This window comes from Megalobrama amblycephala, linkage group LG12, assembly GCF_018812025.1.
Source record: "Megalobrama amblycephala isolate DHTTF-2021 linkage group LG12, ASM1881202v1, whole genome shotgun sequence".
NCBI classification, from domain to species: domain Eukaryota; kingdom Metazoa; phylum Chordata; class Actinopteri; order Cypriniformes; family Xenocyprididae; genus Megalobrama; species Megalobrama amblycephala.
The window spans coordinates 570,309-598,214 of record NC_063055.1 but is presented as its reverse complement, the minus strand read 5'-3'; the positions used below and the strand labels follow the sequence as shown (position 1 = coordinate 598,214).

At 34.7% G+C, this 27,906-nt stretch overlaps 1 protein-coding gene and 1 long non-coding RNA gene across 3 annotated transcripts; one reads left to right on the top strand and one right to left on the bottom strand.

The window, feature by feature from the left end:
- Positions 1–333: 333 nt before the first annotated feature.
- snx2 (sorting nexin 2) lies at positions 334–23,480 on the top strand. 2 transcript variants are annotated; one of them, XM_048209274.1, is made up of 16 exons: positions 334–560; positions 1,367–1,463; positions 3,244–3,389; positions 3,462–3,531; positions 3,790–3,833; positions 3,923–4,064; positions 4,148–4,226; positions 6,470–6,545; positions 8,451–8,564; positions 9,825–9,918; positions 10,179–10,384; positions 10,551–10,694; positions 19,142–19,153; positions 19,578–19,658; positions 19,747–19,818; positions 22,844–23,480. In XM_048209274.1, exons 1-16 carry the CDS (start codon positions 459–461, stop codon positions 22,892–22,894), a joined length of 1,530 nt encoding a protein of 509 aa, XP_048065231.1. In that variant the 5' UTR covers positions 334–458; the 3' UTR covers positions 22,895–23,480. The 2 variants fall into 2 exon arrangements, with proteins under 2 accessions (XP_048065231.1, XP_048065232.1); XM_048209275.1 differs by lacking the exon at positions 19,142–19,153 and having other exon boundaries at positions 339–560.
- Positions 13,260–16,967, bottom strand: LOC125279515. Its single transcript, XR_007187399.1, has 2 exons — positions 16,880–16,967; positions 13,260–13,432 (listed from the first exon to the last, which is right to left on the bottom strand). It is a non-coding gene; the product is annotated as an uncharacterized LOC125279515 (long non-coding RNA).
- Positions 23,481–27,906: the final 4,426 nt, after the last annotated feature.

The following is a 27,906-nucleotide window of genomic DNA, read 5'->3' as shown; positions in this document are numbered from 1 at the left end:
AAGTGAAACAAAATGTCATAATTCCTACATAAATATCAAAATTATGACAAAAAGCCCTAATTCTGAAATAAAAGAGTATGAATTCTGACTTAAAAAGAACAAATTGTGACTAAAAAAGTTATAATTCTGAATTATAAGTGATATAAAAAGTCATAATTCCAACATAAAAAATCATGATTTCGACGTTTCTCATAATTAAAATATACAATTGAACAAAGCATTTTTTCTCTTTATTCAGCGTAAATGAACTTATACAAATGCACACAAGAACTGACGGAGCAGGAGCTCGTGCCCGTGTCGCGCGCTGATGCGCCAGTGTTGGAGACCCGCCCGTCCTGCGCTGCGAGGGCGGAGCATGAGCTGCATGAAGCGCTTCTGTCATGAGACTCAGTCACATGACTGGCTTCAGCACACACTCATTCTGTCGCTGAGACTTTATTCGCCTGTTATTGTTGAAGATGGCGGAGGAAAGAGAGCCTCCACCGCTGTCCGCCGCGTCACACACGGGCTCGACGGAGCCGGAGGACGGAGAGGATCTGTTCGTCAGCGCCGTGATGGAGGTGAGATTAAAGCCGCTCGCGATGAGCGCGTTCACGGCCTGCCGAGGCGGATCGACACGCCCTTCTGCTCGCAGGCTCTAATCACAAATCAATGTTCATAATCAGCGAAACATCATCGGCGTATTTTCATCCGATTCTGACAGATTTCATTGAATTTCATTAACGAGTAGAGATGCTGAGCGCGCATGCGCAACACGGGCTCCTTCTGCACATCAACACTGCGTCGCATGAGCGCAGAAGCTCGATATTATCAAAATAATCAGAATATAGAGATAAAGTTTGGTGTGTGTGAAGCTGCTGAAGTGATTTCTGACTCAAACTCACCGCCTTTAAAGATTGACATGTACAGACGCATTAAAAGTGCAATAAATAAATTGTATTTTGGATGTTTTCTTTCACTCAGTCTGAAAGAAAACATGTAATTGAAGCAAAACTGAGCAGTGCATGAAAAAACAGCATGCAAAAAAAGCTCATAAATGTAAATCTGTCATGTGATGTTGTGCTGATTTACGCCTGATCAGCAGATTTTGAACAGGACAGGAAGCCCTTCCTTGGCACTTCCTGTGATTCCTGTCATGAGTTTGTCCTGTGAGCCGAACACGTTTATGACGCGTGTGAACATTAACTTTAATGAGCTGCTGAAGAGAAACAGTGTCCGTTCAAGACTTTAATAAAAAAAAAGAGAAGAATATTGTTAATTTCTGCGTTTTAAGTTTCTCTAGAACTTCTGAGGAAAGTTGAATGAGTAGCAAAAGAGAAAAAGATTTATTGCAAAGCTCATAATGATTGTGTTTGTTTTCTCTAAGGCCAGTCCAACATCTCCAGAAGACGTCAGCACCAGCTCGAACGGACCCAAACCAGAGCAGATCTTCCTGGACGAGGATCCGGACGACCTCTTCGCCGGTGTGTGATCGTCTGAACATCAGAACCGTCTCAGACGGTTACACTGACTCTCATTTACATATTCAGAATGTTGACCGTCAGGATTGGATCGTTTTGAGAACGCTCTGTTTCTATTGGCTCACCGTTTGACACATACACTACCCTTTACTAGTGTGTCACATTAAATTAATCAAAAGTGACATTTATAATGTTACAAAAGACTCTATATCAAATAAATTCATCAAAGAATCCTGAGAAATAAAATGTCACAGTTTCCACAAACATATCACAGGAATAAATTACATTTTACTATATATTCACATAGAAAACAGATATTTTACATTACAAAAATATTTCACATTTTTTTTAATCTCATAATTTTGACTGAATGAGTTAATATATCACAATTTTTGACTTTTTATTTCATAATTGTTAGTTAATATTTTATAATTTTGACTTATCTTTTCATTTTGACATTTTATTTCATAATTATGATTACGTAATAATTATGATTTTTATTCTCATAATTTTGACTTTCATAATTATGAGTTAATATATCATAATTTTGACTTTTATCTCATAATTATGACTTTACAGAATAATTATGATTTTCTAATCTCATAATTTTGACTAAATTATAACTAATTTACTAATTTAATGTATCACAATTTTGACTTTTTCTCATTAATTTAGACTATTTCATAATTATAAGTTAATATTTCATAATTTTGACTTTATTTTATAATTTTGATGTTTTATTTCATAATTATGACTACATAATAATTACGATTTTTATTGTCATAATTTTGACTTTTTATCTCATAATTATGACTTTAATCTCATAATTTTGACTAAATTAGTTAATATATCACAATTTTGACTTTAATTAATTTTGACTTTTTATTTCATAATTATGACTTTATGGAGTAGTTATGATTTTTTTTAATCTCATAATTTTGACTTTTTATCTTATAATTTTGACTTTTTATTTCCTAATTATTACTTTGCGGTATAATTAATATTCTTTTAATATTTCATAATTTTTACTTATCTTATAATTTTGAAATTTTATTTCATAATTATGACTATGTAATAATTATGATTTTTATTCTCATAATTTTGACTATTTCATAATTATGAGTTACTATATCATAATTTTGACTTTTATCTCATAATTATGACTTTATGGAATAATTATGATTTTTTTAATCTCATAAATTGACTAAATTAGTTAATATATCATTTTGACATTTTATTTTAATTATCAGTTATATCATAATATTGACTTTTCATCTCATAATTATAACTTTTTATTTCATAATTATGACTTTATGGAATAATTATGATTTTTTTAAATCTCATAATGTTGACTAAATTAGTTAATACATCATAATTTTGACTTTATCTCATAATTATGACTATGTAATAATTATGATTTTTAATTAATAATTTTGACTTTAAAATTTTGGCATATTCTTTTAAAGTTTGTGGTCAGTAGTAATACTTTTATTCATCAAGGACACATTTCAGCTCAAAATCCCCCACAGATCATTTATTATAGCTTGTCAAATTTGCCCCTATTTGGGTGTGAGCAAAAACACGCCGTTTTGGTGTGTGTCCTTTTAAATGCAAATGAGCTGCTGCTCCCGCCCCCTTTCCAGAAGAGGGCGGAGCTTTAACAGCTCAACAACAACAAAGCTGGAGAATCTCACGCAGCCAAAATGAGGATTGTCAGTAACGGTGTTCAGCCTTACATTGTTGAAATCGTGATTTTGACGTTTGTGTTCTTCCTCTTCTCCAGAAGCGACAGAGGAAGTTTCGCTGGACAGTCCCGAGCGGCAGCCGATCCTGTCAGACGGACCGTCGCCCGCCATCACTCCTGTGACGCCCACCGTCATGATCGCCCCCCGACTGGACGTGGGCGTGTTCGACCGGTCGCCGGACGAGGTGAGGCGCCGTAACTCTTCATGTGTTTGTGTGATCTCACGACTGTCTCACAGCATCACTGTTCCTCTCTAGGATGAAGATGAAGAGGAAGGCAGGGACACGTTTGACATGCAGATATCGGTGTCGGACCCGGAGAAAGTTGGTAAGGAGCTCGAGCGTCGGCTGTGAAGTTTGTGGATGTGGCAGTTTTTTCAATCTCATAATGTTGACAAAATTAGTTAATATATCATAACTTTGACTTTTTATCTCATAATTTTGACTGTTATCTCATAATTATGACTTTATGGAATAATTATGATTTTTTTTAATCTCATAATTTTGACTAAATTAGTTAATATTTCACAATTTTGACTTTTTAATCATAATTTTGACTTGACTATTTGTGCGTTTGTTGTTCCAGGTGATGGCATGAACGCGTACATGGTCTATAAAGTGACGACCAAGGTGAGGAAGGCCTTTGGATTTTCGTCTGAGATGTTGTGGATCTTCTGGACGGAGCGTGTGACTCTTGTCCTCTGTGTTTGTGTCTGTAGACCAGCCTGTCCATATTCAACAGAGACGAGGTTTCCGTCAAGAGGCGCTTCAGTGATTTTCTGGGTTTGCACAGTAAATTAGCCTCCAAGTACCTGCACATCGGCTACATTGTGCCTCCTGCTCCAGAGAAAAGCATTGTGGGTAAGTGCAGTAGAGCCACGCACAGGTGATCACAGAAGTGTGTGATGGTTCAGATGCATGATGAGTTCATGTGTGTGATTCAGGAATGACGAAGGTCAAAGTGGGAAAGGAGGATCTGTCGTCGGTGGAGTTTGTAGAGAAAAGAAGATCTGCTTTGGAAAGGTACTTCAAAGAATTAATATATATCACAATAAATATTTTAATAGAATATTTTAATTAATTATAATGAATGAAAATAAATAAATTTAAAAAAATAATTAAAAATCAATAAAATTGATAGAAATAAATCTGCTTTGGGAAGGTATTGGTATTGTAAAGAATTAATAAAAAATATTAAAATAAATATTTTTAATTAATAATAATTAATTTAGAAAAATCTGTTTTGTAATGGTATTTAAAAAATAATTAATTAATTAAACATGAAAATTCAATTAAAATTAATAAAAATAAATCTGCTTTGCAAAAGTATTTTAAGAATTAATACATAAATATTTTAATATAATATTTTAGTGAATAATAATTAAATACATTTTAAAAAATAATTACAAAATCAGTTAAAATGAATGAAAATTCATCTGCTTTGGAAAAGTATTTAATTAATATATAAATACATAAATATGAAATATTTTAATATGATATTTTAAATTAATAATAATTCATTACATTTTTAAAAATAATTTAAAATCAATTAAAAATATTAAAAATAAATCAGCTTCGGAAAGGGATTTCAAAGAATTAATACATAAATATTACAATAAATATTTTAATAGAATATTTTAATAAAATAAAATAAAATAAATAAATAAATAAAAATCATTAAAATTAATAAATATAATTATTTATTATATTTAATAATTAATACATTAATAATTAATAAATTTTATTATTAATAAATAATAAAAAAATGCTTTGGGAAGGTATTGGTATTATAAAGAATTAATAAAAAATATTAAAATAAATGTTTTAATATAATATATATTTAATTAATAATTATTAAATGCAAAAAAATCTGGAAAAGTATTTAAAGAATTAATACATAAATATTTTAATATAATATTTTTAATGAATAATAATTAAATACATTTTAAAAAATAATTACAAAATAAATTAAAATTAATGAAAATTAATATGTTTTGGAAAGATATTTAATTAATACATAAATATGAAATATCTTAATATGATATTTTAAATTAATAATAATTCATTTCATTTTTAAAAATAATTTAAAATCAATTAAAATGATTAAAAATGTTCTTCAGAAAATTAATACATAAATATTACAGTAAATATTTTAATAGAATATTTTAATTAATTATAAAGAATGAAAATAAATAAATATTTAAAAAATAATAAAAAATCAATAAATATTAATATAAATATTAAAATAAATATTTTTAATTAATAATAATTAATTAAATTTAGAAAAATCTGCTTTGAAATGATGTTTAAAAAATAAATTTATATTTTAATATAATGTTTTTTAATTAATTAAACAAAAGAAAAAAATTAAAATCAATTAAAATTATTAAATGAATCTGCTTTGGAAATGTATTTCAAAGAATAAGAACCTAAATAATTTAAAATAAATATTTTAATATTTTTAATTAATAATAATTCATTAAAATAAATTAATGTAATAATAATTTAAATAAATAAATAATAAAATAAATTATAATTAATTATAATAAATCTGCTTTGAAAAGGTATTTCGAAGAAATAATACATAACTATTTTAATAGAACATTTTTAAAAAAAAAATAATTAAATAATTTTTGAAAAATGTAATTGAAAATCAGTTAAAATGTTTTAAAATTAAATCTGCTTGGGAAATGTATTTCAAAGAATTAAATAAAAATGAAATTATTTTAATAAATATTTTATTAATAATATTTAATTAAAATAAATAAATAAAAAATGTAATTAAAATATTTTAAAGAATTAATAATTATTAAAATATTTTCACAACATATTTTAAATTAATAGTAATAAAAATGTTTTTTAAATGAATAATAATTCATCAAATATTAAAATAGCATCACGTTCAGTGTCTGCCTTCATTAGATTGCAGTCGTTCAGTTTTAGCAGCGTGTGAATCTCTGCGCTCTCGGCTGAAGCTTCTTCCTGTGCGGTGAAAGATCACTCGTGTTCGGGTCTTTTGTGGCTAAAAGGTTGAGCAACAAGTATTAGATAAATAATTATGGTTGAGCTCAGGAGGTTTGCCGCTGTCCTGCCGTTCTTCACGCCGAGACACTCCTGGTTTTGCACAAACTGATGAATCGAATAAAAATTACAGTTCAGTAGGCGCTGACATTTCTGTGCCCTTTTTATCAGGCCGTTGAGTGACGTGAAGGTCAGCGGCTCGGTCAGCGCGTCTGTTAAAGAACTGATGCTGATGTGTGTTGCAGGTATCTGATGAGGACCGTCAAACACCCGGCGCTGCTCAAAGACCCCGACGTCCTGCAGTTCCTCGAGAGTTCAGAGGTACAGCCGCTCTCTTGTTCCCACTGAATTTCTGCTTCTCCAGTCCTTTATTTTTCCTTCATTTGCAAAAAAAGAGAAAAAAGTATATATCTGTAGTGCCTCACACACCTGAATCAGTTGAAGGTGTGTCATATGACAATATATACGAGAAAAATATACAATCCTGCACTCTAAATATTTTAATAAGCAACGTTTCGGTCAATCGCATGGTAGAGAAAAAAAGAAGACCTGGATTTGAAAGGTATTTTTTTTAAAAAAAGGTTTAATTAATAATAATTAAAATAAATACATTTAAAACGAATTAAAATGAATTAAAATAAATGCATCTGCTTTCAAAAGGTATTTCAAAGAATTAATTAATAAATAGAAGATTTGTAATTAATAATAAATAATTTTTAACATTTTTATAAAAAAACTGTAAAAAAATTAAATGTAAAAATGAATTACAAATATAATATATAATTAAATTAATTACAATATATTTGAATGAAATATATTATTATTAATATCCATATTATAAGTAATAATTCAAATAAGTTAATCAAAAATAACTAAAATTAATAAAAATAAATCTGCTTTGGAAATGTATTTCAAAGATTTAATACAAAATATTAAAGTATTTTAACAAAAATATTTTTATTTAATAATATTGAACTAAAATTAATAAATTAAATTGCTTTGGAAACGTATTTCAAAGAATTGATTGAATAATACATTTTAATAATATAATAATGAATTTAATTATAAAATAAATATTACAATATGTTTTAATTATTTATTACATTATAGTTTTAAAAAAGTAAATTAAAAATATTAAATTAATATAAATAAATCTGCTTGGGAAATAAATAAAAAATATATAAAATAAAAAACAATTAATATTAAACAATACTTTTTTCATTCGTAATATTGAACTGAAATAAATTAATAAAATAAATAAATCTGCTTTGGAAAAGTTTTTTTTAAGAATTAATACATATTCAAATTTTTTAACATTATTTTTAATAATATTGAACGCAAATAAAAGAATTAAAATAACTTATAAATAAATCTGCTTTGAAAAGGTATATCAAAGAATTGATTGAATAATAATTATTAATTATAATTAATTTATTAATAAAATAAATAAATATTACAATATATTTTAATACATTTTATAATTAAAATAAGTAAACAAAAAAATAATTAAAATTATTAAAATAAATCTGCTTGGGAAAAGTATTTCAAATAATAAATAAATATTTAAAAATACTTTTAGCAAAATATTGTTAATTTATAATATTGAACTAAATATAAATAAATTTAAATAAATTTAAATTAATTAAAATAAATCTGCTTTTGGAAAAGTACTTCAAAGAATTAATAGAAATAAGTATTAAAATAAACATTTGGTCAATTGACCTTTCTCACTAAAGTACGAGCACATTACAAATTCTCTTTATTCCATAACCACGAGGATATTATTATTACTAATAGCTGATTGTACTCGCTCTAAATGATGTTGTTGCTCTTTTATATGTTCTGTAAGGAAGGTCGATTGACCCAAACGTTGCTCAGTAAAATGTTTCTGTGTTTTAGTGTGCAGGATTTGTATTAGTCTCGTTCACGCTCTTCACAGGCCCATGAACGTCTCGGCAGAGAAACGTCTGTATTAAGTATGTATAATGGAGGACTCGAGCGATCGTAAAGGGCTGAACGCTCCGGCCCGATTGAAAGCTATTTTTGCCCGCCGGCCCTCTGAGAGTTTTCCAGGGTGAAACGTATTAAATTGGACCAGCATTGAAATGTATAGGACTGGAGAAAATCCCCGTCCGCCGCGGGGAGGAGAAATGCTCCCTGTGGGATCGGATCTGAGCCGCGGCCTGTTAACCGGTTTGTTTGCCCTTATTTGTCATTTTATCCCAGCTGCCGCGAGCGGTTAGCACACAGGCGCTGAGTGGGGCCGGAATATTGAGGATGGTAAACAAAGCGGCCGACGCTGTCAACAAAATGACAATCAAGATGAATGAATCGGATGCGGTAAGGGTCTGATTTTTGGACTTGAATAATGAGACGAATTAATGAGCTGCTCTGGCTTGAGTCCTGAGACGAGAGAGAGAGAGAGAGAGAGAGAGAGAGAGCGGGGTCAGGTCATGTGACACCTCTGTGCTCTTTATACACTGACTGCACAGTTTAATACGTGTACAGGGCAGTGTCCATCAGGCTTTCATGGATATATAGGAAAAAACTGTATATATATATATATATATATATTAGTTTATACCAGGGCTTTTCAAACTAGGGTCTGGGAAAGAACTGTACAAAAAGATAAAAACTGTAATCAAATAAAGAAGACAATTTATTACAATAAAAATCATATAAATTTGATTTAAATAAATATATGAATAAATATGTTAATAAAGAAAATTTTATTAAAATAAAAATAATATACATTTGAATTAAATAAATACATAAATTGTAATCAAATAAAAAATGTATTAAAATAAAATAATATAAATTGTATTTAAATAAATAAATTTTCTTATTTGATTACAATTTATTTAAATAAAAAATAACATTTTTAAATAAATAATTTAATAAGGTTAAGTACATAAGAAAATGTATTAAGATAAAATAATGTAACATTTATTTGAATAAATTGTAATCAAATAAGAAAATATTAAAATAAATTAATATAAAATTATTTTAAATAAATACTTAACTAAAATTAAATACATAATAAAGTGTATTAAAATAAAATAATCTACATTTTGTGTAAATAAATAAATTGTAATCAATTATAAAATGTATTAAAATAAAAATAATATAAAATTATTTTAAATAAATTTGGATTAAATAAATAATAAATTGTATTAAAATAAAATATACATTTTATTTAAACAAAAAAATTTGTAATCAAATAAGAAAATGTATTAAAGTAAAATATGTACATTTGATTTAAATAAATAAATACATTTTAATCAAATAAGAACATATTAAAATAATATACATTTGATATAAATAAATTGTAATCAAATAAGAAAATGTATTAAAATACAAATAATATAAATAATACATCTTACAGTATAGTAATATAGTGAGTCGAAAAATGAGTGCTGTAACATAATAGAAACTAAATATTTTCAAATGTATTTTACACACATTTATAATGTTAAAACTGAGTCTTTATAGCAGAATCTGTATATCAGTGTTTGAAATGTCAGGATGGGGGTCATGAAAAGGCTTTTCCTGTCATCATTTCTCTTCTCTGACCTTGTGTTCGTGTGTTTCTGTATGAAGTGGTTTGAAGAGAAACAGCAGCAGTTCGAGAATCTCGACGTTCAGCTCCGAAAACTTCACGCGAGCGTCGAATCTCTGGTGTGTCACAGGAAGGGTGAGAGCTTCACTACACTACAATGTTTGTTTTTTAATGTTTTAATGAAGTCTCTTCTGCATTTATTTGATCAAAAATACAGTAAAATAGTGAAATATTATTTTAATGTAAAATATCTGTTTTCTATGTGAATATATAGTAAAGTGTAATTTATATCCAGTGATCAAAGCTGAATTTTCAGCATCATTACTCCATCTTCAGTGTCACATGATCCTTCAGAAATATGCAGCAGTGTGATTCTGTTCTCTCTCTGATCCCAGAGCTGTCCGTGAACACGGCGTCGTTTGCGAAAAGCGCGGCCATGCTGGGAAACTCGGAGGATCACACGGCGCTGTCGCGAGCTCTGTCTCAGCTGGCCGAGGTGGAGGAGAAGATCGACCAGCTGCACCAGGATCAGGTGTACGCCGACTTCTACGTGTTCTCAGAGCTGCTGGGAGATTACGTGCGGCTCCTGACCGCCGTCAAAGTGAGTCAACTTTCACAGATCGACTGAAAATACTGAAACATAAATTATTAACACGTGATTCACAGCATCACATAATAATTCAGAGTCGAGGGCTTCGTGGCGCTGCGGCGTCTGGTTTGTACCACAGTGAGCGCTGCTGGTCATGTGACGTGTCATGTGTCTGCAGGGCGTGTTCGACCAGCGAATGAAAACGTGGGGCAAATGGCAGGACGCGCAGATGATGCTGCAGAGGAAGAGAGAGGCCGAAGCCAAACTACAGTACGCCAACAAACCCGACAAACTCCAGCAGGCCAAAGACGAGATCAAGGAGGTACAAAACCTGCAGATTCTGAATGATTGACATGATGATGTGATGAGCTCATGTAGAGACGCGTCCCAATTCACGCACTTATACACTATTCTGACATTTGCAGCGATGCAGCAACTAGTTCAGAAAACTATCGACAGATACGCACACAAACTCGCGGCTCTTCACCGCAACTCGGCAAAATAAAAGTTCCTAAAACTTCACTGCAACTCGGCAAAATAAAAGTTCCTAAAACACACAAACTCACGGCTTTTCACTGCAACCCTCTAAAATAAAAGTTACAAAAAACACACAAACTCGCAGCTCTTCACTGCAACTCGGCAAAATAAAAGTTCCTAAAACACACAAACTCGTGGCTCTTCACTGCAACTCGGCAAAATAAAAGTTCCTAAAACACACAAACTCGTGGCTCTTCACTGCAACTCGGCAAAATAAAAGTTCCTAAAACACACAAACTCGCAGCTCTTCACCGCAACCCACCAAAATAAAAGTTAAAAAAACACACAAAAACTTGCGGCTCTTCACTGCAACTCGGCAAAATAAAAGTTCCTAAAACACACAAACTCGCAGCTCTTCACCGCAACCCACCAAAATAAAAGTTAAAAAAACACACAAACTCACGGCTTTTCACCACAACCCGCCAAAATAAAAGTAAAAAAAACACACAAACTCACGGCTTTTCACTGCAACCCTCTAAAATAAAAGTTACAAAAAACACACAAACTCGTGGCTCTTCACTGCAACTCGGCAAAATAAAAGTTCCTAAAACACACAAACTCGTGGCTCTTCACTGCAACTCGGCAAAATAAAAGTTAAAAAAACACACAAAAACTTGCGGCTCTTCACTGCAACTCGGCAAAATAAAAGTTCCTAAAACACACAAACTCGCAGCTCTTCACCGCAACCCACCAAAATAAAAGTTAAAAAAACACACAAACTCACGGCTTTTCACCACAACCCACCAAAATAAAAGTTAAAAAAACACACAAACTCGTGGCTCTTCACTGCAACTCGGCAAAATAAAAGTTCCTAAAACACACAAACTCACGGCTTTTCACCGCAACCCACCAAAATAAAAGTTAAAAAAACACACAAACTCGTGGCTCTTCACTGCAACTCGGCAAAATAAAAGTTCCTAAAACACACAAACTCACGGCTTTTCACCGCAACCCACCAAAATAAAAGTTAAAAAAACACACAAACTCGTGGCTCTTCACTGCAACTCGGCAAAATAAAAGTTCCTAAAACACACAAACTCGTGGCTCTTCACTGCAACTCGGCAAAATAAAAGTTCCTAAAACACACAAACTCGCGGCTTTTCACCGCAACCCTCTAAAATAAAAGTTAAAAAAACACACAAAAACTTGCGGCTCTTCACTGCAACTCGGCAAAATAAAAGTTCCTAAAACACACAAACTCGCAGCTCTTCACCGCAACCCACCAAAATAAAAGTTAAAAAAACACACAAACTCACGGCTTTTCACCACAACCCGCCAAAATAAAAGTAAAAAAAACACACAAACTCACGGCTTTTCACTGCAACCCTCTAAAATAAAAGTTACAAAAAACACACAAACTCGTGGCTCTTCACTGCAACTCGGCAAAATAAAAGTTAAAAAAACACACAAAAACTTGCGGCTCTTCACTGCAACTCGGCAAAATAAAAGTTCCTAAAACACACAAACTCGCAGCTCTTCACCGCAACCCACCAAAATAAAAGTTAAAAAAACACACAAACTCACGGCTTTTCACCACAACCCGCCAAAATAAAAGTAAAAAAACACACAAACTCACGGCTTTTCACCGCAACCCACCAAAATAAAAGTTAAAAAAACACACAAACTCGTGGCTCTTCACTGCAACTCGGCAAAATAAAAGTTCCTAAAACACACAAACTCGTGGCTCTTCACTGCAACTCGGCAAAATAAAAGTTCCTAAAACACACAAACTCGCGGCTTTTCACCGCAACCCTCTAAAATAAAAGTTAAAAAAACACACAAAAACTTGCGGCTCTTCACTGCAACTCGGCAAAATAAAAGTTCCTAAAACACACAAACTCGCAGCTCTTCACCGCAACCCACCAAAATAAAAGTTAAAAAAACACACAAACTCACGGCTTTTCACCACAACCCGCCAAAATAAAAGTAAAAAAAACACACAAACTCACGGCTTTTCACTGCAACCCTCTAAAATAAAAGTTACAAAAAACACACAAACTCGCAGCTCTTCACCCCAACCCACCAAAATAAAAGTTAAAAAAACACACAAACTCGTGGCTCTTCACTGCAACTCGGCAAAATAAAAGTTCCTAAAACACACAAACTCGCGGCTCTTCACCGCAACCCACCAAAATAAAAGTTAAAAAACACACAAACTCGTGGCTCTTCACTGCAACTCGGCAAAATAAAAGTTCCTAAAACACACAAACTCGCAGCTCTTCACCGCAACCTGCCAAAATAAAAGTTCAGAAAGCTGTCGGCAGATACACACAAACTCGCGGCTCTTCACCGCAACCCACCAAAATAAAAGTTCCTAAAACACACAAACTCGCAGCTCTTCACCGCAACCTGCCAAAATAAAAGTTCAGAAAGCTGTCGGCAGATACACACAAACTCGCGGCTCTTCACCGCAACCCACCAAAATAAAAGTTAAAAAAACACACAAAAACTTGCGGCTCTTCACTGCAACTCGGCAAAATAAAAGTTCCTAAAACACACAAACTCGCAGCTCTTCACCGCAACCTGCCAAAATAAAAGTTCAGAAAGCTGTCGGCAGATACACACAAACTCGCGGCTCTTCACCGCAACCCACCAAAATAAAAGTTCCTAAAACACACAAACTCGCGGCTCTTCACCGCAACCCGCCATAATAAAAGTTCCAAAAACACACAAACTCGTGGCTCTTCACTGCAACTCGGCAAAATAAAAGTTCCTAAAACACACAAACTCGCAGCTCTTCACCGCAACCCACCAAAATAAAAGTTAAAAAAACACACAAACTCACGGCTTTTCACCACAACCCGCCAAAATAAAAGTAAAAAAAACACACAAACTCACGGCTTTTCACTGCAACCCTCTAAAATAAAAGTTAAAAAAACACACAAACTCACGGCTTTTCACCACAACCCGCCAAAATAAAAGTAAAAAAAACACACAAACTCACGGCTTTTCACTGCAACCCTCTAAAATAAAAGTTAAAAAAACACACAAACTCGCAGCTCTTCACCGCAACCCACCAAAATAAAAGTTAAAAAAACACACAAACTCGTGGCTCTTCACTGCAACTCGGCAAAATAAAAGTTCCTAAAACACACAAACTCGTGGCTCTTCACTGCAACTCGGCAAAATAAAAGTTCCTAAAACACACAAACTCGCGGCTCTTCACCACAACCCACCAAAATAAAAGTTAAAAAAACACACAAACTCATGGCTTTTCACCGCAACCCTCTAAAATAAAAGTTAAAAAAACACACAAAAACTTGCGGCTCTTCACTGCAACCCGCCATAATAAAAGTTCCAAAAACACACAAACTCGCGGCTCTTCACCGCAACCCGCCATAATAAAAGTTCCAAAAACACACAAACTCGTGGCTCTTCACTGCAACTCGGCAAAATAAAAGTTCCTAAAACACACAAACTCGCAGCTCTTCACCGCAACCCACCAAAATAAAAGTTAAAAAAACACACAAACTCACGGCTTTTCACCACAACCCGCCAAAATAAAAGTAAAAAAAACACACAAACTCACGGCTTTTCACTGCATACCTCTAAAATAAAAGTTACAAAAAACACACAAACTCGCAGCTCTTCACCGCAACCCACCAAAATAAAAGTTAAAAAAACACACAAACTCGTGGCTCTTCACTGCAACTCGGCAAAATAAAAGTTCCTAAAACACACAAACTCGCGGCTCTTCACCGCAACCCACCAAAATAAAAGTTAAAAAAACACACAAACTCGTGGCTCTTCACTGCAACTCGGCAAAATAAAAGTTCCTAAAACACACAAACTCGTGGCTCTTCACTGCAACTCGGCAAAATAAAAGTTCCTAAAACACACAAACTCGCGGCTCTTCACCGCAACCCACCAAAATAAAAGTTAAAAAAACACACAAACTCACGGCTTTTCACTGCAACCCTCTAAAATGGGTTTGTATGTATGTGTGTGTGAATATGTGTTCTAAGGTCTAAGTATTTGAAAGGTGTGAATATGAACTTTTGTATTTTTTTTTTTTTTGTGTGTGTTATGCTGTTATTTGTTTGTAAATTCTATTACTTATGTATGTTTTATATTCTGTAGCTTAACATCAGCCTGCCCAGGGACTACGGGTGAAAAGTAGCTCTTGAGCTAAAACCCGGTACAATGCATCTCTCCCTTTGAGGTTAATGTTTATTGTGCGCTGTCCCTGTCTCTTTAAAATAAAAAAATAAAATAAATAAAAAAATAAAATAAAAGTTAAAAAAACACACAAAAACTTGCGGCTCTTCACTGCAACCCGCCATAATAAAAGTTCCAAAAACACACAAACTTGCGGCTCTTCACCGCAACCCGCCATAATAAAAGTTCCAAAAACACACAAACTTGCGGCTCTTCACCGCAACCCGCCATAATAAAAGTTCCAAAAACACACAAACTCGTGGCTCTTCACCGCAACCCACCAAAATAAAAGTAAAAAAAACGCACAAACTCATGGCTTTTCACCACAACCCGCCAAAATAAAAGTAAAAAAAACACACAAACTCACGGCTTTTCACTGCAACCCTCTAAAATAAAAGTTAAAAAAACACACAAAAACTTGCGGCTCTTCACTGCAACCCGCCATAATAAAAGTTCCAAAAACACACAAACTTGCGGCTCTTCACCGCAACCCGCCATAATAAAAGTTCCAAAAACACACAAACTCGTGGCTCTTCACCGCAACCCACCAAAATAAAAGTAAAAAAAACACACAAACTCACGGCTTTTCACCACAACCCGCCAAAATAAAAGTAAAAAAAACACACAAACTCACGGCTTTTCACTGCAACCCTCTAAAATAAAAGTTAAAAAAACACACAAAAACTTGCGGCTCTTCACTGCAACCTGCCATAATAAAAGTTCCTAAAACACACAAACTCGCAGCTCTTCACCGCAACCTGCCAAAATAAAAGTTCAGAAAGCTGTCGGCAGATACACACAAACTCGCGGCTCTTCACCACAACCCACCAAAATAAAAGTTAAAAAAACACACAAACTCACGGCTTTTCACCACAACCCGCCAAAATAAAAGTAAAAAAAACACACAAACTCACGGCTTTTCACTGCAACCCTCTAAAATAAAAGTTAAAAAAACACACAAAAACTTGCGGCTCTTCACTGCAACCCGCCATAATAAAAGTTCCAAAAACACACAAACTCGCGGCTCTTCACCACAACCCACCAAAATAAAAGTTAAAAAAACACACAAACTCGCGGCTCTTCACTGCAACTCGGCAAAATAAAAGTTAAAAAAACACACAAAAACTTGCGGCTCTTCACTGCAACCCGCCATAATAAAAGTTAAAAAAACACACAAACTCGTGGCTCTTCACTGCAACTCGGCAAAATAAAAGTTCCAAAAACACACAAACTCACGGCTTTTCACCACAACCCGCCAAAATAAAAGTAAAAAAAAACACACAAACTCACGGCTTTTCACCGCAACCCTCTAAAATAAAAGTTAAAAAAACACACAAAAACTTGCGGCTCTTCACTGCAACCCGCATAATAAAAGTTCCAAAAACACACAAACTCACAGCTCTTCACCGCAACCCACCAAAATAAAAGTTAAAAAAACACACAAACTCGTGGCTCTTCACCGCAACCTGCCAAAATAAAAGTTCAGAAAGCTGTCGGCAGATACACACAAACTCGCGGCTCTTCACCACAACCCACCAAAATAAAAGTTAAAAAAACACACAAACTCGCGGCTTTTCACTGCAACCCTCTAAAATAAAAGTTAAAAAAACACACAAACTCGCGGCTTTTCACTGCAACCCTCTAAAATAAAAGTTAAAAAAACACACAAAAACTTGCGGCTCTTCACTGCATCTCTGCAAAATAAAAGTTCCTAAAACACACAAACTCGCAGCTCTTCACCGCAACCTGCCAAAATAAAAGTTCAGAAAGCTGTCGGCAGATACACACAAACTCGCAGCTCTTCACCACAACCCACCAAAATAAAAGTTAAAAAAACACACAAACTCACGGCTTTTCACTGCAACCCACCAAAATAAAAGTTAAAAAAACACACAAACTCGTGGCTCTTCACTGCAACCTGCCAAAATAAAAGTTCAGAAAGCTGTCGGCAGATACACACAAACTCGCAGCTCTTCACCACAACCCACCAAAATAAAAGTTAAAAAAACTCACGGCTTTTCACTGCAACCCTCTAAAATAAAAGTTAAAAAAACACACAAAAACTTGCGGCTCTTCACTGCAACCCGCCATAATAAAAGTTCCAAAAACACACAAAGTCGCAGCTCTTCACCGCAACCCGACAAAATAAAAGTTCCAAAAACACTCAAACTCACGGCTCTTCACCGCAACTCGCCAAAATAAAAGTTCCAAAAACACACAAACTCACGGCTCTTCACCGCAACCCGCCAAAATAAAAGTTCCAAAAACACACAAACTCACAGCTCTTCACCGCAACCCGCCAAAATAAAAGTTACAAAAACACACAAACTCATGGCTTTTCACCGCAACCCGCCAAAATAAAAGTTCCAAAAACACACAAACTCACGGCTCTTGACCGCAACCCGCCAAAATAAAAGTTTAAAAAAACACACAAACTCACGGCTTTTCACCGCAACCCACCAAAATAAAAGTTAAAAAAAACACACAAACTCACGGCTTTTCACTGCAACCCGCCAAAATAAAAGTTTAAAAAAAACACACAAACTCACGGCTCTTCACTGCAACCCGCCAAAATAAAAGTTCAGAAAACTATCGGCAGATACGCTCACACACTCACGGCTCTTCACCGCAACCCGCCAAAATAAAAGTTTAAAAAACACACAAACTCACGGCTTTTCACCGCAACCCGCCAAAATAAAAGTTTAAAAAACACACAAACTCACGGCTTTTCACCGCAACCCGCCAAAATAAAAGTTTAAAAAACACACAAACTCACGGCTTTTCACCGCAACCCGCCAAAATAAAAGTTTAAAAAACGCACAAACTCACGGCTCTTCACCGCAACCCGCCAAAATAAAAGTTTAAAAAAACACAAACTCACGGCTTTTCACTGCAACCTGCCAAAATAAAAGTTTAAAAAATGCACAAACTCACGGCTCTTCACCGCAACCCGCCAAAATAAAAGTTTAAAAAAACACAAACTCACGGCTTTTCACTGCAACCCGCCAAAATAAAAGTAAAAAAAAACACAAACTCATGGCTTTTCACTGCAACCCGCCAAAATAAAAGTTTAAAAAAACACACAAACTCATGGCTTTTCACTGCAACCCGCCAAAATAGAAGTTTAAAAAAACACAAACGGCTTTTCACCGCAACCCGCCAAAATAAAAGTTTAAAAAAACACACAAACTCACGGCTTTTCACTGCAACCCGCCAAAATAAAAGTTCATGGCTTTTCACTGCAAACTGTCAAAATAAAACTTTGGCTTAACTTGAAGAAATTATATTACTTTTGTACAGTACAATGTACCTCTCAAAGTGATAATAATAATAAATCATTATAATTAAAATAATATCATTCAACCAAGATATTTTTCAACAAGTTTTGTTGTACAGCACTTTATTTGACAAATAAAAATACAATCTTTTGTTGTAAATTTGATTTACATTTTTAAAATAGATTTTTAAATTGTTAGTTTTATAAATTAATTTCATTAGACACCTTTTTAATGATAAATTAATTTTATTGGCTTGAAGTTTTTTTTCAGTCAGATTCATTTAAATTTATGAAATTCATTAAAAAGTCCAATATTCATAAAGTTTTTTTTATAAATTTTTTTTAAAAATAAGTTGGAAAAAAATTTTGGGTTTCGTTTCGTTTCAGGCATTTTATAGAATAAATAGTGCGATTAGTGCGTTCTGAAAATTCCAACAAGAAAAAGTGCGCTGGATGATGCTCTTAATTAACCGGAAAAAAAAGAAGTGTGGAATGTTGCAGCTTTAATTACGTAGCCAAAGTGCCAAGTAAACGCAGGATGACAAAATAACCTTTTAAACCTCATACACTAGCTGGTTGACTACATAGTGCATAATGCGTCATTTGGGACACAGCTTGAGTTTGTGAGCAGCGCTGGGGATGATGGGAATTATCCAGCATGTTTATTTCCCTTCCCTCCCTTCAGTTCATTCATATCTCTACAGCTGCAAGAGTTCATGACAGTTATTGATTCTTTTAAGCACGAAACATTTTCAGCCTCTTTAATTTCTGCATTTTCCCCGTCACGCCCCACAAAGGAGATCGAGGAGGTAGGACCGTCGCTTTGATTTTATTTGCTGTCTTCATCATCACGCTCTTTTACACTCTTCATGCCACTTATATTTGCATTATGCAGATCAAAGCATAATTATGGATTCATCAGACGCACAAGACATGCTTACAGATTCACTAAAGCGTCTTTAATCCCTCACATTAACAGCTTAGTAGTATTTTTACTGTACATTGGTTGATGTCTTGTGTTGTTTATCTGTAGTTGTTAATGCAGGATTCATTATAGTTCATCGCTCTCATCCCATAAATGACAATCATACGCTCACTAGACCTTCTGACCTGACGTGACTTTGTTTATTCTGCTCGAGACGGACAGTTTTTCAGCTCTTTTTGTTCGACATACACACACTGAAGTCATAAAGCGTCTCTTGTGTCTGTCTGTGTGTGTGTGTGTGTGTTTAGTGGGAAGGTAAAGTGCAGCAGGGTGAAAGAGATTTTGAGCAGATCTCAAAAAACATCCGGCGAGAAGTTGGACGATTTGAGGTGAGTTCAGCTGTCAAGCGTGTGTTTGCTCTCGCTGTTAAAATGAAGCGCTTGTTTCTCTGACTCGAGTGTCTTTTTCTCTTCACAGAAAGACAGAGTGAAGGATTTCAAAGTCGTCATCGTTAAATATCTGGAGTCACTAGTTCACACACAACAGCAGGTGTGTGTTTAACCCTTGTGCTGTGCTGGAAATCCCTTTTAAACTGCTTATAAATCTCTGGTTATGTTGTATTATTACCAAATACTGGATTCAATCTTTTTATAAACTCGTCCTCTTTCAATTAGCACAGGTTTTGTGTTTGTTTTTGGATCTGATTGATCGTAAGCCTCATTGATCTGATCTGAGCTCATGCTCCTCAGTGTTTTTAAGGTGAGAAAGCTTGAATAAAGTTTTTTCACTCAGAAACTGAGGAGCATGAGCTCAGATCAATGATGCTTACGATCAATCAGATCCAAAAAGAAAGACAAAACCTGTGATTAAATGAATGAATGAATGAGTCAGTAAGTTTTGGTCAACTGCAATGACATCAACCTCATTCTTACACTGTGTCCTAACCAGATGTGACGCGACGCTGCGACACGCAGTAAAAGGCGTCTTTTAAATGATAATAAATTTTTTTGTCCTAACCAGCCGTGATGATTTGATTTTAGAAATGCACAATGGATAATTCACACCTTAGATCTTGAAAATAAATTAAAGGAAACAAGAGCAAACAAGTGTATTCAGTGACAAAGATTCTTTTAGTGATTCAGTATGTATTTTTAACAATCTTAAAATGGTGTAATATTCATGAATTTGTTTATGTACTTATCTATTTGGTTGCGAGTGCAGTGTGCTTACAGAGAGACTCCGCCCACACGCTCTTCTGATTGGCTGTGATTTTGCATCGGTTTGGTTGCGAGTGCAGTGCGCCTGCAGAGAGACTCCGCCCACACGCTCTTCTGATTGGCTGTGATTTTTGATTGATTTGGTTGCGAGTGCAGTGCGCTTGCATAGAGACTCCGCCCACACGCTCTTCTGATTGGCTGTGCATCGGTTTGGTTGCGAGTGCAGTGCGCTTGCATAGAGACTCCGCCCACACGCTCTTCTGATTGGCTGTGATTTTTGATCGATTTGGTTGCGAGTGCAGTGCGCTTGCATAGAGACTCCGCCCACACGCTCTTCTGATTGGCTGTGATTTTGCATCGGTTTGGTTGCGAGTGCAGTGCGCCTGCAGAGAGACTCCGCCCACACGCTCTTCTGATTGGCTGTGATTTTGCATCGGTTTGGTTGCGAGTGCAGTGCGCCTGCAGAGAGACTCCGCCCACACGCTCTTCTGATTGGCTGTGATTTTTGATTGATTTGGTTGCGAGTGCAGTGCGCTTGCATAGAGACTCCGCCCACACGCTCTTCTGATTGGCTGTGATTTTGCATCGGTTTGGTTGCGAGTGCAGTGCGCTTGCATAGAGACTCCGCCCACACGCTCTTCTGATTGGCTGTGATTTTTGATCGATTTGGTTGCGAGTGCAGTGCGCTTGCATAGAGACTCCGCCCACACGCTCTTCTGATTGGCTGTGATTTTGCATCGGTTTGGTTGCGAGTGCAGTGCGCCTGCAGAGAGACTCCGCCCACACGCTCTTCTGATTGGCTGTGATTTTTGATTGATTTGGTTGCAAGTGCAGTGCACTTGCATAGAGACTCCGCCCACACGCTCTTCTGATTGGCTTTGATTTTTGATCGATTTGGTTGCGAGTGCAGTGCATTGCAGAGAGACTCCGCCCACATGCTCTTCTGATTGGCTTTGATTTTTGATCGATTTGGTTGCGAGTGCAGTGCATTGCAGAGAGACTCCGCCCACATGCTCTTCTGATTGGCTTTGATTTTTGATTTGGTTGCGAGTGCAGTGCGCTTGCATAGAGACTCCGCCCACACGCTCTTCTGATTGGCTGTGATTTTGCATCGGTTTGGTTGCGAGTGCAGTGCGCTTGCATAGAGACTCCGCCCACACGCTCTTCTGATTGGCTGTGATTTTTGATCGGTTTGGTTGCGAGTGCAGTGCGCCTGCAGAGAGACTCCGCCCACACGCTCTTCTGATTGGCTGTGATTTTGCATCGGTTTGGTTGCGAGTGCAGTGCGCCTGCAGAGAGACTCCGCCCACACGCTCTTCTGATTGGCTGTGATTTTTGATTGATTTGGTTGCGAGTGCAGTGCGCTTGCATAGAGACTCCGCCCACACGCTCTTCTGATTGGCTGTGATTTTGCATCGGTTTGGTTGCGAGTGCAGTGCGCTTGCATAGAGACTCCGCCCACACGCTCTTCTGATTGGCTGTGATTTTTGATCGATTTGGTTGCGAGTGCAGTGCGCTTGCATAGAGACTCCGCCCACACGCTCTTCTGATTGGCTGTGATTTTGCATCGGTTTGGTTGCGAGTGCAGTGCGCCTGCAGAGAGACTCCGCCCACACGCTCTTCTGATTGGCTGTGATTTTTGATTGATTTGGTTGCAAGTGCAGTGCACTTGCATAGAGACTCCGCCCACACGCTCTTCTGATTGGCTTTGATTTTTGATCGATTTGGTTGCGAGTGCAGTGCATTGCAGAGAGACTCCGCCCACATGCTCTTCTGATTGGCTTTGATTTTTGATCGATTTGGTTGCGAGTGCAGTGCATTGCAGAGAGACTCCGCCCACATGCTCTTCTGATTGGCTTTGATTTTTGATTTGGTTGCGAGTGCAGTGCGTTTGCAGAGAGACTCCGCCCACACTCTTCTGATTGGCTGTGATTTGTTTGCGAGTGCAGTGCACTTGGAGAGACTCCGCCACGCGCTCTTCTGATTGGCTGTGATTTTGCCTCGGTTTGGTTGCGAGTGCAGTGCCCTTGCAGAGAGACTCCGCCCACAGCTCTTCTGATTGGCTGTGATTTTTTTTTTTTTTTTACATTTTTATTTTATTTTGTTGTATAATAGTCGCGTCACGTCTGGTCTGGAATCTTATCACATCACAGCTGGTTAAGACACAGTGTTAGAAAAAGGTTCAGTGTGGTTCTATATAGATATAGAGGGTTCTTGACTCAATTTTAAAGAACTCTTTATATCTGCCCAGAAAGTTCTATATAAGAAGAAACGTCTTAAATGATTGTAATAAGAACCGTGTTCTCCTGACATCACGGAAAAGTTCATGTCATGTTTCTTTTGTCTCTGTTTTTCAGCTAATAAAGTATTGGGAGGCGTTCTTACCTGAAGCCAAAGCGATCGCATAATCGGACGACCCTCGGCTCATCATCTTTCTTTATTCTCCAGTATGATCATGCAAGAAAAGGCTGCACAGACTTAATTAAACTCTAATGATAGCACTACAATAATAAAAAAGCATCTGAATCTCTTCATACTTTGTACCTGTTTGGTGTCTGAAGATCACCGCTGTCGTTTCTTCACTAAGATGATCCGGAGGTCATGCGCTCTTTCATCGCTGATATCGTTCAGATCAAAGCTCGTTGATCTCAGATTGAATGTGGCATTAGGCAATGATCCGGCAGGGGAAGGCCTTCTGTTTTCTGTTCTCTTTTGTCTCGTATGTACAGAATGAAGCATTATTCTCTCAATCAGTATTTAACAGTATCAATAATAATCGATGAGGCTTTGAGCAGCTCGTGCGCTCTGGACTCTGCTACTCGCGTCGACGTATATACATATGTATATTTTTTTATTTTGCTTTGTAGCCTGAAATTTTTGAACGTTTCAGTTGATTCATTGTTCTAACAGATTTTTTAATCACAAGTATTTTTTACTCTACATTCCTGTGCAACAATATCTGAACCTTAATAAAGGAATGAATCAGTATCAGAACTTGACTTCATGTTTTTGGCTTCTAGTTGAATGAGTGAATATTCGTTTTTCTAGTTCTTTAAGATGTCTTTTTCCTATGAAAGCTTGTTTCTTTCACAGAATAAAAAAGTAAACATGGTAATTGTGAATTTTTATCTCACAATTCAGGCTTTTTTCTCGCAGTTGAGAGTTTATATCTCGCAATTTTTACTCTTTTCTTGCAATTGTGAGTATATCTCGCAATACCGTTTTTTTTTTCTCTAAATTATGAGTTTATATCTCGCAATTTAGACCTTTTTTTCCCGCAAGTGAGAGTTTATATCTCGCAACTCCAAATTTGTAATTGCGAGTTTATGAGTTTATATCTTGCAATTTAAATCTTTTTCTCGCAATTTCGAGTTTATACCACAATTTAGACTTTTTTCTTGCAACTGAGAATTTATATCTCACAATCCTGACTTTTTTCTCACAATTGTGAGTTTATATCTCACAATTTAGACATTTTTCTCGCAATTGCGAGTTTATATCTCACAATTTAGACATTTTTCTCGCAATTGTGAGTTTATATCTCGCAATTTAGACCTTTTTTCCCGCAAGTGAGAGTTTATATCTCGCAATTCCAAATTTGTAATTGCGAGTTTATGAGTTTATATCTTGCAATTTAAATCTTTTTCTCGCAATTTCGAGTTTATACCACAATTTAGACTTTTTTCTTGCAACTGAGAATTTATATCTCACAATCCTGACTTTTTTCTCACAATTGTGAGTTTATATCTCACAATTTAGACATTTTTCTCGCAATTGCGAGTTTATATCTCACAATTTAGACATTTTTCTCGCAATTGTGAGTTTATATCTCGCAATTCAGGCTTTTTCTCACAATTTTTTCTCGCAATTTAGAGTTTATATATTGCAATCCCAAATTTTTTCACTCAATTACGAGTTTATATCTTACAACTCATGCTTTTTCTTGCAATTGTGAGTTTATATCTCGCAATTTAGTCTTTTTCTCGTAATTGCGAGTTTATACCTCTCAACATTCTGCCTTTTTCTCGTAATTGTTAGTTTTTTATCTCGCAAGTTTGACTTTTTTCTCTCAATTATGAGTTTATATCTCAGAACTCACGCTTTTCTTGTAATTGCGAGTTTATATCTCGCAATTCCAACTTTTTTCTCGCAATTGCAAGTTTATATCTCACAATTTAGACCTTTTTCTCGCAATTGAGAATTTATATCTCACAATTCAGGTTTTTTCTCACAGTTGTGAGTTTATATCTCTCAATTTTGACTCTTTTCTCGCAATTTAGAGTTTATATCTCGCAATTCCGAGTTTATATCTCACAATTTAGTCTTTTTCTCGTAATTGCGAGTTTATACCTCTCAATATTCTGCCTTTTTCTCGTAATTGTTAGTTTATATCTCGCAAGTTTGACTTTTTTCTCTCAACTATGAGTTTATATCTCACAACTCACGCTTTTCTCGTAATTGCGAGTTTATATCTCGCAATTCCAACTTTTTTCTCGCAATTGCAAGTTTATATCTCACAATTTAGACATTGTTCTCGTAATTGCGAGTTTATGTGTTTATATCTTGCAATTAAAATCTTTTTCTCCCAATTTTGAGTTTATATCTTGCAATTTTAGAGGTTTTTCTCACAATTTAGAGTTTATATCTCACAATTTAGTCTTTTTCTCGTAATTGCGAGTTTATACCTCTCAATTCAGCCTTTTTCTCGTAATTGTTTGTTTATATCTCGCAATTTGGACTTTTTTCTCTCAATTACGAGTTTATATCTCACAATTTAGACATTTTTCTCGTAATTGCGAGTTTATATCTTGCAATTTAAATCTTTTTCTCGCAATTTCGAGTTTATACCACAATTTAGACCTTTTTCTCGTAATTGGGAGTTTATATCTCGCAATTCTAACTTTTTTCTTGCAATTGAGAATTTATATCTCACAATTCAGGTTTTTTCTCGCAATTGTGAGTTTATATCTCACAATCCTGACTTTTTTCACTCAATTACGAGTTTATATCTCACAACTCATGCTTTTTCTCACAATTGTGAGTTTATATCTTGCAATTTTGACTTTTTTCTCCCAATTTTGAGTTTATATCTTGCAATTTAGAGGTTTTTCTCACAATTTAGAGTTTATATCTCACAATTTAGTCTTTTTCTCGTAATTGCGAGTTTATACCTCTCAATTCGGCCTTTTTCTTGTAATTGTTAGTTTATATCTCGCAATTTATATCTCACAACTCATGCTTTTTCTCGCAATTGTGAGTTTATATCTCACAATTCAGGTTTTTTTCTCACAATTGTGAGTTTATATCTCGCAATTCCAACTTTTTTCTCGCAATTGCAAGTTTATATCTCACAATTTAGACCTTTTTCTCGCAATTGAGAATTTATATCTCACAATTCAGGTTTTTTCTCACAGTTGTGAGTTTATATCTCTCAATTTTGACTCTTTTCTCGCAATTTAGAGTTTATATCTCGCAATTCCGAGTTTATATCTCACAATTTAGTCTTTTTCTCGTAATTGCGAGTTTATACCTCTCAATATTCTGCCTTTTTCTCGTAATTGTTAGTTTATATCTCGCAAGTTTGACTTTTTTCTCTCAACTATGAGTTTATATCTCACAACTCACGCTTTTCTCGTAATTGCGAGTTTATATCTCGCAATTCCAACTTTTTTCTCGCAATTGCAAGTTTATATCTCACAATTTAGACATTGTTCTCGTAATTGCGAGTTTATGTGTTTATATCTTGCAATTAAAATCTTTTTCTCCCAATTTTGAGTTTATATCTTGCAATTTTAGAGGTTTTTCTCACAATTTAGAGTTTATATCTCACAATTTAGTCTTTTTCTCGTAATTGCGAGTTTATACCTCTCAATTCAGCCTTTTTCTCGTAATTGTTTGTTTATATCTCGCAATTTGGACTTTTTTCTCTCAATTACGAGTTTATATCTCACAATTTAGACATTTTTCTCGTAATTGCGAGTTTATGAGTTTATATCTTGCAATTTAAATCTTTTTCTCGCAATTTCGAGTTTATACCACAATTTAGACCTTTTTCTCGTAATTGGGAGTTTATATCTCGCAATTCTAACTTTTTTCTTGCAATTGAGAATTTATATCTCACAATTCAGGTTTTTTCTCGCAATTGTGAGTTTATATCTCACAATCCTGACTTTTTTCACTCAATTACGAGTTTATATCTCACAACTCATGCTTTTTCTCACAATTGTGAGTTTATATCTTGCAATTTTGACTTTTTTCTCCCAATTTTGAGTTTAGATCTTGCAATTTAGAGGTTTTTCTCACAATTTAGAGTTTATATCTCACAATTTAGTCTTTTTCTCGTAATTGCGAGTTTATACCTCTCAATTCGGCCTTTTTCTTGTAATTGTTAGTTTATATCTCGCAATTTATATCTCACAACTCATGCTTTTTCTCGCAATTGTGAGTTTATATCTCACAATTCAGGTTTTTTTCTCACAATTGTGAGTTTATATCTCACAATTTTGACTTTTTTCTCCCAATTTAGAGTTTATATCTCGCAATTCCGAGTTTATATCTCACAATTTAGTCTTTTTCTCGTAATTGCGAGTTTATACCTCTCAATTCGGCCTTTTTCTCGTAATTGTTAGTTTATATCTCGCAATTTCGACTTTTTTCTCTCAATTACGAGTTTATATCTCACAACTGACGCTTTTCTCGCAATTGTGAGTTTATATCTTGCAATTTTGACTCTTTTCTCGCAATTTTTAGTTTTTATCTTGCAATTTAGACCTTTTTCTGAAAGAGAAAATGAATCCTATTTTTAGGATTATTAAGGGTTGTTGCACATTGACAATTTAGAGTTTATATCTCACAATTTAGTCTTTTTCTCGCAATTGCAAGTTTATATCTCACAATTTAGACATTTTTCTTGTAATTGCGAGTTTATGAGCTTATATCTTGCAAATTAAATCTTTTTCTCGCAATTTCGAGTTTATACCACAATTCCAACTTTTTTCTCGCAATTGCGAGTTTATATCTTGCAATTTACACCTTTTTCTCGTAATTGTTAGTTTATATCTCACAATTTGGACCTTTTTCTCTCAATTACGAGTTTATATTTCACAACTCATGCTTTTTCTCGCAATTGTGAGTTTATATCTCACAATTTAGACATTTTTCTCGCAATTTAGAGTTTATATCTCGCAATTCCGAGTTTATATCTCAAAATTTAGTCTTTTTCTCATTTTTGTATTCCGTGGCGGAAACAAGCTTCCATATTACTCCTGTAAAAACAAGCCACTGGAGAAGTCTTGGCGATCTGTAGGGAATCCAGGAGACGGTGTGTGAATGTGTTTTAGGTTTGTAGTTTTACTGCACAGCAGGTTCTTTGGCTCCAACTAAACATGAACTTCTTGATCTCTTTCAGAAAGAGAAGAGC